The 18,172-nt window shown below is 35.4% G+C and overlaps 1 protein-coding gene across 2 annotated transcripts in view; it reads right to left on the minus strand.

Moving 5' to 3' along the window:
- yes1 (YES proto-oncogene 1, Src family tyrosine kinase) overlaps positions 1–18,172 on the minus strand; it is a 49,655-nt gene that overhangs the window by 3,715 nt on the left and 27,768 nt on the right. The window contains exons 3-11 of one of the 2 annotated variants that reach the window (XM_066723413.1): positions 11,827–11,926; positions 11,159–11,257; positions 9,782–9,885; positions 7,907–8,056; positions 6,898–7,053; positions 6,060–6,243; positions 4,977–5,049; positions 4,303–4,456; positions 3,013–3,144 (exon numbers count right to left, since the gene is read on the minus strand). In XM_066723413.1, the coding sequence (XP_066579510.1) occupies positions 3,013–3,144; positions 4,303–4,456; positions 4,977–5,049; positions 6,060–6,243; positions 6,898–7,053; positions 7,907–8,056; positions 9,782–9,885; positions 11,159–11,257; positions 11,827–11,926 (1,152 nt within the window). Of the gene's footprint in view, positions 1–3,012; positions 3,145–4,302; positions 4,457–4,976; positions 5,054–6,059; positions 6,244–6,897; positions 7,054–7,906; positions 8,057–9,781; positions 9,886–11,158; positions 11,258–11,826; positions 11,927–18,172 lie in introns of both variants that reach the window. The other variant, XM_066723412.1, reaches the window with a different exon arrangement.

An 18,172-nucleotide genomic window follows, 5' to 3' on the forward strand; every position in this document is an offset into this window, starting at 1 on the left:
GTTATTCAGTTATCTGTGTTTTCTATTTATTTGTGTTATGAGTGAAGTATTTTTATAATTGTCATTTTAAAAACTTTCATTTGCAACTGAATTGTTTTGCTGTACAGAACATGTATCCGCAAATGTCTTCCACCAAGCATGTCACCAATTTCCTTGTTCAGAAATCAAGTTCAAAAGTGCACAACTACCATAAAACTTAGTATTTTACATTAACCTCTGTTGGACTGGAGTACATACACAAACACATGACAGGATAAGGCTGGTAAGCCATTTACGATTCATAACTTAATCAATTCCTTTGTTAGGAAATTCTTTAGAGACACGTTAACTCTAAATATTGATTTTGAGGGATTATTACTTTTCCAGGAGATTAAAGACATTGATTAGTTTTTGTTTTTTCTCTTCTGCAGGCACACAAGATAAATCCCATCAATAGCACAATGAGGTCTACCGTCTTCAGGGCAGATATTACTGCCTTACTCATGTAAAACGTCACGTACAAACGGAAAGGTGTTACTATGCATAAAGCCTGCTGGAAAATGTGGATTACAAATATGTCCTCATAATGCTCAGTGACCTGGTGATATGAACAGGACTCTCAGACAAAATAGCACGAGAGAATCAGTGTGTGGTGCCTTTATCCTGCCAAGGTTAAAGCATTCTGTTTTATTAATACTAGTCATATATAATTCTCATATTTCCATTTTACATGAAACCCCCCCCCCCCCCATACAAAACAACAAATATGAGGCCTAAGGTCAAATTCTGCTGCTGCCACAGTTTTAATATACCAGTCACAGTTCATGGCCACAGAAATACCACAGAGATCTCCAGTGACAACAGGGGGGAACAGATGGCTGAAAACAAGCCTGGTGCTCACAATCTCAATTTCTACAAAGCCCAGATGGCACCACTATAATCGTAGTCTGCTCTCCTTGCAAAAGCACTGATTGACTAGTTTTATCAAGCTACAACTGAAATGTACTAGGGACGACTACCTTTTCTGTAAGTTCACTCTTCAACTGTGTTCCTTCTCTCTCTGTCTCTCTCTCTCCCTCCTCATGTCATTCTGCCAAACCATTCATTACTTCACAATTGTTCTACAGCAGGGGTTCACAACAATTATTGACTTCATTAATAAAGTTTAATGTGACTGAAGAGCCCTATAAAACCAGATTAATTGAGGTCTATAAGGACCAAAGATGAAGACCACTGCTTTACAGTGTTATATTAGTACTGCCATTTCCTTCTTTCAATATAATCTTGCAAACTTTGGGGATATGAAAATCTCTTTAATTTTTTTTTTTTTTTAATGTATTATTGACATTGGATCTCCAGAGGACACCATCAAGATGCAAGAGAATCGTACAGTGAAAACTTTCAGGAAGTAATGGCTTAAAAATAAATCTAATAATAAACCCTTCGATACAAAATAAATTAGACTACATCTGCAAATATGTCCCACCATCTTAAAATGTGAAAATAAGGACATTTGTCTTTTTCTTTAAAATGAATTATAATTATTTCTATAAATTGTTTTTTTTCAAATTGAATAATAAAAAGCTCAAAATATAGTAGATCAAGATGTAATGGTTTATATTGTACTCCATTCCAATGTAATGTTTTTGTTCTTTCACAACACTTTTTAAATGCTCCATGTTCTTTCCAAAGTCACAGCATACCAAGGGAGTAAGTGGGCTTTTGAGTTGAATTGAAATACAGATTAAAGTCCATTTTTCACAGAACAAATCATAAATGCAATCTAACTCCCCAGGTTTTTCAAGGAAGCTCATGGAGTTCTATTAATCATATCCACAGGGAAGCTTGTGTGGTACTAGACTGTGGAGAATGCTCTAGAAAATATGAACCATAATTAAAAACCTATTTGATTTGACATCCATAGGTGACAATAATGCATTAAAGAATCCCTACGCACATACACATGTACAGTAAAATAAAAACCTTTGAACATGAGCATTTTACAAGTACATTATGTTATTAGCATACTTAAGAAAACCCATTATGGCAAAGCAGGCTGTCACGGTTACACAGTCAATAAAAGAAAGTAAGACCACTGATACAGTTAATTATATAGCAATGTCTGAGTAGGAAAGAAGGTGTTTTATAGTTAAAGGTACACATAAACCATTTTTCCCTGGTTATTTGTTTGGTGTTACATGGTGGTATAAAGGGATTCTACTGTTGGTTGCACACAATCGTCGGCATCATAGAAATGATTAAACTAAAACAAAATACACATTATCTCTATACTATCTGTTTATTAGACAGGGTTACAGAAGTTTAAGCAGTGTGAATAAAACAACTTGTATACAATAGGCAGTGTTTGTCTTTCTTCGCTCTTCTCAGCTGCGGTGGCTGGCGGGGCAGACACAGGCTTCACTAGAGGGAAGGCGCTGCTTGCTCCCACAGTAAAATAGACGGGACCGCCTGTTCTAGCTGCGCAGACTAAGTCTTTTTCCATACGGACTCGGGGAATGTTAATTTAGCTAACATATATTATGTGGTCTTATGTGGCTTTGAAAACTATAATGGCAATGTGTAAAGGTATTGAGGAACTTACCCGAGAAATAAAAAAGATTATGTATATAGGGGTAATAGCAGACTCAGGTTTAGACTGTCTGTTACCAAGTCAGTGGTCTTTTGGTGTCTCTATACATACATGGATTGTTGTACTAACTTTTATTTTTGTTTATTTGTGTATTATTTTTTTATTTAATGAATTCCAGTACTTTGGAACAACTACACCCCCACAGTTACAAGACTGGTCTTCTAATTCTATACAGCCAAATCTGGGTGACAAGCTGAACACATACAGAGCACCATGACACACATTTTTCACAAATGTTACAAATATGAGACCAGGAAAAAACAAACCAATCCCAACTTTCCCATCTATGTACTGTTATTTATCTTTTTTTGGGGGATTCAGTTAGAGAATCAGCACTGCCTTTTTAAAATAACCATCTTGCCACCTGTCAGTGTGTCCCTTACCTGGGTATGGCACTCTGCCCTTAGTAACCAGCTCTGTCAGCAGGATACCAAAGGACCAGACGTCCGACTTAATTGTGAAACGCCCATACAAAGCTGCTTCAGGTGCTGTCCATTTAATTGGAAATTTAGCTCCTATATTAAAAAGAAAAACCGTGTTAGAAAATACAGCTAAAAAAATAAAAAATAACTCAACTCAACTTAAACTAGTTTTGGTTCAAATTACAAAAGCACTGTTACAGAATTTCATTTACCACACCATGCATAGTTTGGGTGTTGATGTCAATAGAATCAGATTCTGACATTGCTTTTCCTACATAAAAGTGTCAATCCCTTGATGGAAACAACATAACATTTCCACCAGTGAACTCATAATTTCGTCTATGGTCTGCTCTGGTTTGTTACCTCTCTCATGTGACTTTTTTTAAATTATATATATATATATATATATATATATATATTATATATATAAATATAAATATATATATATATATATATATATATATATATGGGAGCTTTCCCACCAAAAAGTTGCTAAGAATTGTCAATGGGCAATCCATTACTTTCCCCCAAAATTTTGCTCTTGCTACTTGTTTACTGCGATCCACAGTGCAGATGAGATCAGCAGTCCCTGGGTGCAGCTGGGAAGCTCAGTCACAGTTTCACACTGTCTGGGGGGCCAGTATAGCATGTTCATTGCTGGCTGTTCACAGAGATCAGTCAGGGTAAATTAAGCAAATTAAAACTAATCCTATCAAGAGTTCTCTCCAGGAATGTCAAGAATGATGGTCCTACAACATCTGCAGGGTGAAAATAACGAGTTTTTTTCCCCAGACATCCAGTGAAGCCATTTGCACTCTAGCTCTCAACATTTAACCAAAAATCAGTGATCTATGATATTTTCAGGGTAAAAATTATATCTTAAAATCTACTATAACAGTTCTAAAAAACATTTGACAGCAGTGCCAGCACTACATTCAATGGGGAGCACCTCACAGTCAATTAGGTTTGGCAAGTGCTGACTTTTCTTTTTTTGTAATAAAACTTAGTTATGAATAATTTATATTTTTAAAATGAATTACTTTCACCCTTTAGCTAAGGAAAATTCGACCATGACAGTCAATGCAAGTGTTACAACCCTACAGCTCTAAAAACTCAAGTTAACCACTGAAACTAACAAGTGTAATGCACTGCATGTGTTATGCACCTTCAACAAATGCACCGTGAAAGGAAACAATGTAATTTCATAAAAGGCAATGAAGCCAGTTTTGCCACGCATTCTGCTCTACTTGCCTTGCCTTGCCGTGTATTCATTATCCTCAATTAGTCTTGCCAGGCCAAAATCGGCGATCTTGCACACTAGGTTGTCTCCTACGAGAATGTTGGCAGCTCGAAGATCTCGGTGGATGTAGTTCATTCTTTCGATGAAAGCCATTCCATCAGAAATCTAAAATGTTTAAAAATAGTGTAATAGTATCAATACAAATGAGGTTAGATGCACAAAACGTAATACAGTACAGTATCTTTAGCTAAAATATTAAGAATGTATTGTATATACTGGAACCATTTTGAATTAACAAATTAAGAAAATCACTCCCCACTATCTACAGTAGTTAGAAAGACATTAAGAAAACCTGACTTGTCTTGTCTTAATAATAACTTGTCTTAAGGTAATAACTGCAGAGTACAGTCAAAAAGCATACATTTCAAAGCAAAACGAGCATCGGGATGAAATATAAGACTTTAGCCCCTAGAGACAGATTCTGACAGAAGATTAATTTGTACTGAAAGATAATGTTTCCCACTCCAGGACAGGCCAGGCAGTAGGCGATAAGCATTTCACTTGATCCCTTTGTAGTAGCACTAAATACTACAGGCCAGAGCTCTCAGGTAGCTTAAGTTTGTCATGACACTTTCCCTGTGTTATAGGCAAGAGAAACATATTTTGAGTCCTGTCTTTATCTTACCTGTGCAGCCATATCAACCAGTTGAGGAAGCTTTAGGAATTTACCCTCTCCCTCCTTAAGAAAGTCCAATAAACTTCCTGTGAAACCAAAAAGGTAACAAAGGATGATATACAGGCATCAAAATACAATTTGATAATCAATGTTGAGAATGTACATATTTGTTTTTATAAATATTTCCATCACACTAGTTGAACCACATGTAGGTGCACCATTTGGCAATACATCGGCAAAAACAAAACTTTTAATAGACTTGTTCAAAATTATGCTTTTTATGTTTTTTTATAAAATATGTTGGACACCTCAATTAGAAATTGGATTATATATTAAAAAAAAAAAAAAAAAAAAAAAAAAAATCCATTATCTGTGCGTGCAGGAAAACGCTCACTTAGCCTGCAGCTACACTCTACATTTTAGAGACTGATCTTCGTGATGGATATCATTTCCCTTCAGGAAACCACTTGTATAAGAGGAGCCTTTTGTTCTCAATTTCACATGGAATTAATATATAGAGCACATGGGAAGGCTGTACCAAAGCTGGCACTACTAGTATGTCAAACTGGAGGATAATATTAGACGCAATAACAAAAACAGACTAAGTAAATTATTTTCTGAAATATGAAGCCTTCATGTGAAAGATAGCTGGCTCCTGAGAACGTTACTGTATAGTAACATTGTCAAAGGCACATTGGGAGTTGGGGCAGTGGAAGATGGCCACCTACCACAGAGGTCTGTCTAAGCCTGTTGCAATAATCAATATAGTAAACAAATACAATAAATAAAGAGGAAAAATTGTGGAAAGTGGAAACATTTACATTACAATTCACTATTTCAGCATGCTGCGTTAAGTTTTTTTTTCCTTTTGTCCAACAATCCCATGTGCCATACCATCTAGCAGTGTATTTGATGATCCTACTGTATTGGATTAAACAATAAATGATACATAAATACATAAAATATACATACAATTGAGACAGGTGGCAAAATTAGTTTTATAAAACTTTAAAGTATAAAGCTTTACTAGAATTTTACTTTACATGTTCAAAGGTTTACCAAGTTGAAAAGGTTTTACACAAGAAAGGAAACTTGCCTTTAGCCATGTATTCGGTGACAATATAAATGGGTTCCTCAGAAACAACGGCATATAGAGGTACTAGCTTGTCGTGCCTGAGCTTCTTCATGATCTGTGCCTCTTGCAGGAAGGCCTCTGGTGACATTGTGCCAGGTTTGAGAGTTTTAATTGCAACCTTTGTAGTTCCATTCCATGTTCCTGAAATTCAACACAGATGGGTTATTGGAAAAAATTGGTAATTTATGGGCATATATATAAACATATATTTACACCATAACATTTAAATTAAACCATTTAGGAGTTCTGACAACCTCCAACAGACATTTGTAGAAGGTAAATATAGTTTATTTTGGCCTAGACTCACTTGGCTAAGGGAACGATGACCAGGTAAACCAGAATCCCACACCCCAACCACCACCACCACTAGGTGGAATGAGGCAAGGAGCTGTTGCAAAGGCAGAGTTTGGGGTGGAGGAGGAATTACAAAGCAAGGAATGCTGGGAAAGTGCTTTGTTGCTGGATATTTATGTTTGGTAAGGTGGGAGTTGGGTGTAAGATTGAAAATTACAAATATATTTTCACGGCAAATAAGTCCTTAAAGAAATTAAGAAAAACGCTCATCATGGTTATGGTATTTAGCACTGGACCACCATATGAAGTGAAGAGAATTTTTTTTCCAAAGCATTAATTTAGATTTCTGTAGTCTGAACTGTTAAGTCAGAAATGGATAACATGTGAAACACATATGACTCCATTGTAAGTGAGGATTTACAATACATTTCCACAACTCAACAAGTTACATGTAAAAGACATTGCTTAAATTGAATGGATATTTCATGAAGATGTGCTCACCCATCCAGACTTCTCCAAAGCACCCCTGTCCCAACTTCACTTCTAGCCTCAAGGACTCCCTGGGGATCTCCCATGCATCCTTGGCTAGACCCTGTGTCTGTGGCTTTACAGTAGGACACACTGTTGTCAGTCTGTGGCACAATCCATCCGCATGTTCTGAGAATGTTGAAAAAAAAAAATCAACTTTAAACATAGTCTTTCAGAGCAGTGCAAAGTTAAGAAAATTCAACCTTGTTTGTCAAACACATGTAGTAGCTATTTAAATATCAAATGTTCATAAAGTAGGTTAGTTTGTTTGAATAAAAAAAAAAAGAATGGAAAGAATTGAATGTATTATATAAAGAAAAAAAATCTACTGCCAAGGGCATTGACAAACTGTCCTCCTTTTCCACTGATATCAGTGCTGCTTCAGTTCATGTTTTGTTTGTGATATCAAAACTTTTTTGTGTAACAACAGGCTATTTCCACATCTAGTGAAGAAAAAAAAAACTAAAATACAAAAGAATGTGACATTCCAGTTGGTGGCTTGGTTGTTTGGGGTTTACTTCATTATTAAAATATGAAAGGGTCTTTGATATAGTCTAAAAAATATAATTAACTTGTCCCTCTTGTTTTTCCATTTCTTTCTTATTTCATATCCCAAAAGGTCTGGTACTTGTAATTCTATGAAGGACATTGCGCTTTTCACTTTTTGGCAAAAACTGCGATGACAAGAAAAATCCATGATGCTTAAACACTGAGAGTCTTGGAAATAATCAACATTTACTTTATTAAATCTGTTTCCTCAAATATCTTTACAATCTTAAATTCCAATAAAATGTATGTTGCCAGTAATCATATGAAATTGAAGACCTAAGAGAATCTCAGAGAGGACTCATAATGGGGTATGAATCGGGTAAAAAAACTTCACAAAAGACTTGCACATAATCCTAGAATATATCAAACCAAGAACAAGAAAACCACAGCCTGACAAGAAATGATGGCTCCAAGCAGAGTGCAGTGTAATTACCTGTGTAGTGTTTGACAAGTTTTTGCAGCGTGTCAAACTGTGCTCTGGTTGTGATATAGTAGCCACCATTATCAAGTTTTCGGATTTTGTAGTGCTTCACATTCTCTCCTTTCATCTCATCCCAGTCTCGTATGGAAAGGGAATAAGCGCCTACAGAAAGCAGATTAAGAGACAGATTGGAGAGAGTAACAATGGGGGGTATTTACAGGCAAGATTAAGTCACGTTATGATCATGGAATATTGTGCATAAATGATGCACAATCATGGTTGTTCCGCAAGTCCACAAAAAAATAAGTGCAACTGGAGCGTCATTATGCTTTGGTGAAACACTAAGTGGGTGCTTATCGGCCTAATTGGTCCCATAGCAACAAATTCAACAGTCGTGCAAAATAATTTACAAGACTGCCATGAAATAACACAAAGACCTCCCCACTTCCCCCAGAAACAGTCTTTCCAATATGTTGTTCTCTTGCAGGTTAAGACTTTCCTTATCTCATCTTATTATACAAATCAATTCTAATTATTACAAAAAAATGGAAACATTTATAAGGCCTGTAACAAATGTTAACTTACACAGTTTACACTTTATTCACACTGTGCATAATTGACTTTTTAAAATATAGTTGTACAGTTTATTTAAATATTTAAACAATGTGCCTGTGTTCAGAACCAAACACATCATGTGTTTCTTATAAATTTGTTCTAAGGTTTATTTGATGCATTAACACATTTGTGATTGAACACATTAAATGCATTATCCTGTTGTTTAGCACATTAATCTAGGCTATAATTTACTAAGATATGGCTTTGTGAAAGGAAATATGGTTCATGACTCTGTTAAAAATAAAAAGTAAGATGGGAAGTAACATTTTTAAGTAATGTGTTTTTAATATTTGAGTAAGAAACACATCGTCTTTTTTTATTGTATAATCCGTGTTGGTTATTACACAGATAATTTCCCCCCATATTTCAACAGTGTCAGTGTTTGAATTAACTCCCACAATGTGTTGTCCTTTATTGAAATAACCCATTTCTATGACAAGATTAATTTAGCAATACCTTAATTGTGACTATGTAGTAAGCTTTTTGCATTTTTTTATCCCCAAAAACAATACTGAATGCCTTAGGTATACATCTAATCAGGTTTTATTTTTGTTTTCTTTATCATACAGTGATTCGGAGATGTCGTGTGAATGGCAAAAGCTTATTCAGACACATTGTATTGAGTACCCACCTTCCCTGCGCCGTTAACCTTCAGTAGCTATAGTGCTTATATAGTATTTGTGTACACATACTACTTCAACTGTTACATCATGAATAGCTTTAACTGCTCTCTGCATCCTACATAGATAGGGGTAGCATTACTCTTTCATAATCTCTGTCCAGCGAAACACCCCACGTAAAACCCCTGTTAATTATTTGAATGATATCCTCTATAGCACATACTACTTAATAAACCCTCCCATTATTGTATTATTCATGACCACAAATTTGCGAGAATTGAGTTGTCACGCTTTTCAGTTTTTGTATTTGCCCCATTGTCTTTTAGCTTAAAATTCATACACTGTCAAAGAGATATTTTTAGCTTCCTATAAAGAACATCAGGCATATTTAACTATTTCACATTTAAGAATGGGTATACATGCAAAATTATATACATTTAATTAGTGTGACATATTAATCAACATTCATCTCATTGTTGTACAAACTGTGCTCCATTACTCACCAACTAGTATGTAACCATACATTCCCGTTAAACTTTACTGAACAAAGGATTCAGTTATAGATTTGGAAATCCACCATTTCCTTTTGAAGATGCCAATACTGTGGTTACCTTATTAAGGAGAACCCAATTTTCTGGTTTAACCATTTTACCTTTAGTAGTTTCACTTTCTCGCACCAAGAAGGTGCCTCTCTGGTTTCCTGGATTCAAGAGTAGTCGCTCTGCATCTTTGCGTCCCATTTTCCCAAAATACCACCTGAAAAATAAATATATCTATGTGAATTACAGAATTACAAAACCAGTGAATCCAGGACTTCTGGTGAACAGAGACATTGTTGAAAACAGCTACCAATTAGCAATACCCACCTAAACTAATCCATACACGATTTGTATTAGCAATGAACTGAGACAGTTACTGGATTTACATGCGTTGGAATATATGGTGGGGGCTAATCGACAAAAGACTAAAAATAAAAATAACTTTTTACTGAAATCAACTTAAAGTAACTTACTTTCTATTGAAAAACTGGATAATTGATTCAATCAGCTGCTTATTCATGCTTTGAAATCTATTAGTACAGACTGATTAATCTTTAATAAAATAAATAAAAGCCTTTTCACACTCCATAAATTCCATACTAAGGCAATAGTTTTATCAGTGTCATCATTTTATTTAACCCTTTATTTAAGTAAATATTGAAACTGTTGTTAACTAATTTATTAAATGGCAGAATCCAACCTAGAAGCTTCCAACTATCTGACATGTTGAGTCTCAATCATCATCATGACCTCACAAAGTAAGTTTGGGATTTCAGAGTATCCACCTTAAAGCATTACAAAGACAACAATAGGCTTGAGGATTCAGAGCTTTCATCCGCTCAAAGGCATGTCTGAACAACAGTACATATCCAATTTCAGGGTTTATCAATGATCCAAATATAATGCTCACGGCTGAAAAGTGTAACCGAAAAAAAGTACTGGGAAGAAAAGAAAACCAAGCTGCATCATTAATAAGCTTTGTGGCGGATGCAAACGCTGAGCTTGAAGGTCACGGAGAAGAAAAAATAAGGTTTGTAGTCAAATCACACATTAAAGTGATTCAACAAATAACTCCCAGCTGCAAAGAAAAAAAGACTTACCCAACCTAAATATTGCTGACATCAGCTAACATATGCATCATGCAAAAGTATAAATATTCTACACTTTTACAGAAAATCCCAGAAATAGTAAGCAGATCTAGCCTGTGTTATCTAGACTCTGAAAACAGATGGGGCATTATAAATAGGCTTTACATTTTGTTTACAGATGAAAACACTAAATCTACTTTAATGTTAAGGAAGCAAATCCTTAAATGTCATGGTAAAACAGAGCGTTGCATGAGAGAATTAAAACTGAAATACCGGAGAAGTAAGAGAATGCACTTTGGCTTCATGTTTACAGTAGAAAAGAGTGACAAACAATCATGCTGTCCCAATTACAATTAACTGCAATCAGATCATCAGATTAGCAGCAAGAAGAATTGCCCTTACTCTTCTGCCTGTATGGAGTCTGCAGGAGCAACATAATTACTAGGAATGTATCCTTTCTTCCCTGTGTTAATGGATCTTGCCTCCCACCAGTCACCCTCCCTGAAAGAGATAAATACAATTAGTCTTATTCTAGTTACATGTCAGCCTACAGGTTTTTTTTTTTTTTTTGCATATGCAATATTTTCTAAATACAGCAATGAGGGCTACTCAGCAAAGTTGTTCAAAAAGGCAACATTAGAGACCAAATGACGTAAACAATAGTCATATGAGATAGAAATCAAATTAATTGAAAGGGTCAAGAAAAAATAGAGTAGTTTGAGAAATAACATTAAAAATGAACAGAATTAGAAAGATTAAAAAAGGCTTCACAGAAAGCTAAGTGTGGACTAACTGCATTAGCTTTAAACAGCATTTTTATAGATCTGCAGTTGCTCAGTGTACTAAAATAATCCAAACTGTAATTTCACAGCCTTCTATAAGCAGTTTTTAAGAGGAAAGTTATTTCTAATAAAGTAATTGAAAGGATGATGTCATTCAAATTTCATTTTCTATTCGTTCATTTCTTGCTTGTTGAACAAGAGGACAAAGTGCGAGATCACACAAACTTGGTCTCGATACAAAACTATTTGGTATGGTTTACATGTTACTTGGAAGACAATAATACTTACGTGTTATTAATAATCTGGAACCTATCCCCCTTTTTGAATGAAAGGTCATCTGAAGTTCGAGCTTCATAGTCATATAAGGCCACAAAAAATGTAACCCCGCCTAAATGCAAAAACAAAACCCTTTAAAACAGCAGCTAAAACAGAAAACTTGCTCTAGGTACGAGCCGAACACATTTATGCATAATATTTAATGCACAACACATGTAATGCAATAAAGTAATAAATTACATTACACAAAACCTTTGCTTGTCAAGTGTTACATTGTGACTGCACGTTTATTTATACAGTATCATTTACATATTCGGCAATCCATTTATTGCCACTGGGTTAGCAATATATTACTTTTTCCAGTTACATTTTAATTAGATTTAGAATGTACACAGCTTTCAAACTCAACTTGATTGCAGGATGCATAATGCTATCAATCTTTATTACCTATTCACTGCACAAGCAATGAATTCAAGACTGCCCATGTAACCATGTTATATCATAATAATAAAAAGGTATCATATGTATATAACCCAAAATTGATAAAATGTATTAAACTGGAAAACATTTTCTCTGTACAAAAAACTACATACCTAAATAAATCTAATTATGACTTATAAAAATAAATGAATTGAGTGTTTGCTTCTTGCACTAGCATCGTATGTCAACAAAGTTTAAGGTTCATGAACAAATGTAGTGACTTAATATTCCTTCAAAGCAGATCAAGATATATACCATAACTAACAACAAGTCTTCACAAAAACACTAAGACGATGTCATTGAACTTAAAACTCAACAATACCAAGGATGGCACTGAATAAATCATTATTTTGACTGGTAAAATTATAAGGTTGAATTCTGAGAAGTTAATAAAGCTTTAAATCTGTATTTAAAAAAAATATACATCTTTCAATAAAAATGTAAGTGTATAGTTTTAACTTTAAGTCATTCCTTTTAGCACAGTAGATTCCTTTTAGAAGAAAAAAAAATATCTAGAAATGAAACACCATATTAACAGACCATATTTACTTGTTCCATTACTATTTTTGTGCTGTATTTTATATAGAACATTTGGGCCTCGGTAATTTTCTTGCATCTGTGCTGGCAACCACAAGGTTTCTACAACAGTCTGAAAATTAAAAGCCCACGGCAGAACTGAAGCATCTATTAACTCTGATATAAAAAAGAGGGGGGGAAAAAAAAAGAGAAACATAGATGTGCCAAGAACAAAAAGAAAATCAAATGCACATTTAAAGGCTGCCGTGCTCTATCACAGATGTTTTCTTGACAGTACCACAGGCAGCACCGGTTTTGAGGCATTTGATTACAGGGTGCAACAGGCCTTTCGCATTGCATTTATTCTATCGATTTAGCCACCCCCAAACCCTTTACTTTAAACATGTTAAATTCAGCTGACGTACCAATTGATTTTGCAGAACCTGTAATTAAGCCTAATGAATGGATGTGTATGGGCAGAAGGGGAGTGTTTAGCAAATGATTTGAGCCTGTTCCATGCCATGAAGGCTGAGAGGCAGTATTGTGTGTAACAGGGGGCCCTTTTATCTCAGTATAACCTGTTCAATATTGTAAGCATATGTCAGCAAAATGTGTTCAGAAGTTGTCGTTCTTTAAAAGCATATGAACCCTTGCAACACAAGTCATTCTGTTACAATCTGCACAGGCAAGGAAGGGGAGAATTGGGGTATTTCAGTCACCCAGTAAAACAATGGTAAAACAGCAAAATTCTTCAAAAAATTTAAAATTACAAAACCTAGTAAAGCCATTTAACAAAAATAAGACTGGAAGAAGGTTTGAGGTTTGATGTGATTTTTTTTAACAATTTGTATAAACTGCCCATTTAGATTTCAAGACATTAATTTAATAACTTCAAAGTATTATACACCACATATTTTGGTAACCAACTCCCCATGTTGTTTAATAAAGATTTATAAATATGCACATAATTGTTAAAAACAGCTACATGGTATAGTTTTCCAAGTAACACTAATCTCTGGATCTACAGAACTTGATCTGGAGCTTTCAAACCATAACCATGCTCAAAGTACTCAAAACAAAGATGGACCTACTTATTTGTTTTCTCTCTTTTTACTCAATTGCTAAGCAGAAAAAAAAAAAAACGTCACAGCTGCAATTAAAGAGATCGTGTACAGAAATTAAATACCCGTTACAATGATTTATATTTACAGTGGATCGCATAAGTATTCACCAACCACAGACTTATATTTTGTTACGTTACAATCTGGAATGAAAGTGCATTTAATCAAGATTTTCTCCCTTTGATTAACACCACATACACAACTCCTTGAATGTGCAAAATGTTTACAGTGACACAAAAGGTAATTAAACATAAAAAACCTGAAATGTATTAGTTGCACAAGTATTCACCCCCTTGAGTCACTACTTGGTAGAACTACCTTTGGCAGCAATTACAGATGTGAGTCTTTACCAGCTTTGCACATCTGGTTCCTGTAATGTTTGCCCATTCTTCTTGGCACAATTGCTCAAGCTCTTTCAATTTGGATGGGCACTGTTAGTTAACAGCAGCTTTCAAATCTTGCCACAGCTTCTCAATTGGATTGAGGTCTGGATTTTGCCTGGGCCATTTTAGGACACTCAGCTTCTTGTTTTTAAACCACTCCAGTGTAGTCTAGGCTGTGCATTTAGGTTCATTCTTTTGCTGAAAGGTAAATCTCCACCACAACCCAAAGTCTCTTACAGACTGAAGCAGGTTTTCCTATATTTGGCTCCATCTTGCCCTCAAGTTTTCCAGTCCCTGCCAATGAAACCATCACAATAACATGATGCTGCACCACCATGCTTTACCGTGGGGATGGTGTTCCCAAGGAGATGAGCAGTATTGGCTTTGTGCCACACATAGCCTTTCGCATTTTGGCCAAAAAGTCTCATCGGACCAGAGAACGTTTTGCCACATCTTTGCTGCTTCTTCATCATGCCGTATGGCAAAATCCAAATGGGATTTCATGGGATGGATTTTCAGCAATGGCTTTCTCCATGCCACACTTCCATATAGCCCAATGTTGTGGAGCATCTGGGTAATAGTTGACATATGGAGAAATTCAGCTCATCCTGACCATGGACTTCTGTAGCTCCTTCAGAGTTATCATTGGCCTCTTGATGCCTTCTCTGACCACAGATTTCGTTTCCTAGTTGCTCAGTTTTGAGTCATGGTTGTGCCATACTCTTTCCATTTAAACAAACAAAAAAATGGATTTAAGTGTGCTCTGTGAGATGTTCAGACTTTGGGATATTTTTACAGCCCAACCCTGATTAAGTGCTTTTCCAGAACTTTCTCAGACTTGTTTTGAAAGCCCCTTGGCCTTCATGGTGTGGGTGTATTTAATCTGAGATCATGTGACACTAATTGCACACAGGTGGACTCTTCAAATAATGTGCGACTTCTGAAGGCAATTGTCTGCACCATAGCATTTTTAAGTGTGCCATAGCAAAAGGGGTTAAAACTTATGCAATCAAGACTTTTCAGTTTTTTTTTCTGTAGTTAATTAAAAACAGATTATAGATTTCTTTCCAACATCGACATTATGTATAGATCAGTGACAGAAAATCCCAATTACATCCATTTTAGTTCCAGATTGTAACACTACAAAATGTTCAACAACCCTTGCAATCCACTTTATAAAAGGAAGGGGTTCTGTATGAAACATTGCTTACTTTTCATCAATTCTGGAGATGAAGGTCCACATGGTATCAGCAGAACAGTCCGACAGTGAAATGTTGTAGCATTGCACTTGAGACAGTCTTTTGCACATCATTATAATTTAATTAATTACTTTGCTCCAGAATGTACAAGTAACCAAGGATAGTAAAATAAACATGGATTCTGAAACAATTGTAATCGTCTTTAATCTTTGGTTTGTACATGACAATAATACCTTTAATGAGATTTCAATGAAGATATCAACAGGATTATGGCAGATGAAGTGTAAATATCTTTCTGTATTTGTGGATTATCCATTTAGCCTCCTCTGTGCATCATAACCAAGAAATAGCATTCAAGGTACCACTAATAATGATGATTCTGTCAAAATACATAGCAGAAAATAGATAAATGCCTTATTGTTAAATCGTTCTGCAGGGTGAGGAACACAATTGCCATTCCAAAGATATTGCTTACCTATAACCTAGCCTAAATGCATCTGTGATTTGTATTTTAAAAGAACCCTTGGTTAATATAAATCAGATTAAATCCTGACATATTAGGGTTCAGGATTTACTAACGCATGCACACCAAAAAAGTAAAAATTGTGAACAGTGATAATCTGATATTCTTTTATGCATTCAAATTAATTCCTTGGGGTGATACTGCATGTACTGGTTCACAGACAAATTATCTTAAAGATGAGGTGCCTTCTACACTGCAAGATGCTGAAGTTCAACTCAAAGATGGCACAATCAACCATTATAACATCTTATTTATTATAAATGGTCTACACCTTAATATTCACATTGATCTCACTTGTCCAGATCAGTCATAAATGCTTGGCAGTAGCTCTAGCTCTCAAAGTGGCAGAACATGAAGCATGCAATGTGTGTGAAAATCCCTGTGGGGATATCTGCAGTTCATTTTTTATGCATGGAACTTTTACTTGGAACTTTTTGTTGCATTACAAATTAAATGCTACAGTAGTTTCACTTCCCTTTTTCCTACACTTTAAGTGTTCAGCAGTAATGCTTTATGTTCTGCCACTTTCAAGAGCTAGAGCTTCTGCTAAGCGGCTATGACAGACCTTCACAAGTGAGATCAATGCAAATATCAAGGTGTGGTAGAGTTATAATAAAAGGGATCTTTCATTCAGTTATATAAACAGCAAATCAACCCTTATCAATTGATGCCAAAAGGTTTCACTGAACAATAAGTATATTATAGCAACTAAAATCATTCATTAATTGTAGATGTTATACATTATCATTGTTGTTCTAATGTGTAAATGACATGACTGTGATGAATAAAGATGACAAAAGCTACAAGCATAGTCCCGAGGCTTAACTAAAAAAAGAATAATTGACTGCTCAGGTTTAGATTTAAATATCCACTAAAGAGTTAATCCAGGGGCCTCATTTAAAAGCTTTACCCCTCTGGAGTAGGGGTCCTGAATCCTGCTCTGCAAGCAGTACAGTCCTGCAGGTATATTTATGTCTTCAGTGGCATTATACATGGAAAATGTATATGATAACCCAATCAGCAAATAATTGGCAGAATGAGATAATGGAAAGCAAGGATGGAGCCAATACAGCTTTCAGGGACTGCTGATATTAACCCAGATGTTATTCTAAACCTACAGATATCTTTCCATTGCTTTTTATCAGTTTGCAATCACGAAACTTTCAAAAATAAATTTATATTTAGAATCTACTCCAAACAAAGTTATAACATGTTGATATTATGAATGCAAGTTAGATTTTCACTGTTTTTGATGATTCTCAAAACATCATCTATGGCAACCTTAAATTAGGTGCAAAAGATTAGTTTGACATGTTACGTAATTAGTGCTGTGGTCTCTACCACCTTAAAAAAAAAAAAAAAAAAGTGGTTTAACTTGAATTCAGAGAATTTATCTGTTTCTGTAAGTTTCCTCTGTTAAATATTGAAATCCAAACCACACCTAGTGATACAACAAACCAAACATGATGACTAAGGAGTTTTCTAAAATAAGTAAAGGAAAAAAAGAACCACAAATCAGGAGAAGGTTACCAGAACATTTCAAAGTCACTGAATAAGGTGGAGACCATCTTTTAGATGTGGAATTTGTTTCATACCACCAGGAAACTGTTTAGGGCTGCCAACAGTGCCTTTGAAAGATTTGAGATGGTTTAGGTCTTAGTTGGGACTCATACATCAACAATATTTCAGTTCTTACACAAAGCTGGCCTGTGTGGGTGAGGGGCAAAAAACAACCATTAATGAAAAAGACCCATCTTAAATATCATATGGGGTTTATGACAAAGCATGTAAATGATACTGCATACATGTGACAGTGAAGACACATTCAAAGCATTACATCTGACAAGACCAAAAGCACATCACCCAGCCAACACCATCCCAACTGCCTTGTCAACACCATACCAACAGTCAAGCATGGTGGTGATAGGATCAGGTTGTGGGGATGACTTATCAGTAGGGACAGGGAAGCTTTTCAGGATTAAAGGGAAAATTGATGTTGCAAAGTACAGGCGAATCCTAGAGGAAAGCCTGCTTGAGGAGCCAAGAATCGATACTGGGTCGAAACATTTCCGCAGGACAATAACCCAAAGTACAAGGCCAAAGCCACACCGGAATGTTTTAAAATGAATAATGTGA

Source organism: Amia ocellicauda, chromosome 2 (assembly GCF_036373705.1).
Source record: "Amia ocellicauda isolate fAmiCal2 chromosome 2, fAmiCal2.hap1, whole genome shotgun sequence".
NCBI classification, from domain to species: Eukaryota; Metazoa; Chordata; class Actinopteri; order Amiiformes; family Amiidae; genus Amia; species Amia ocellicauda.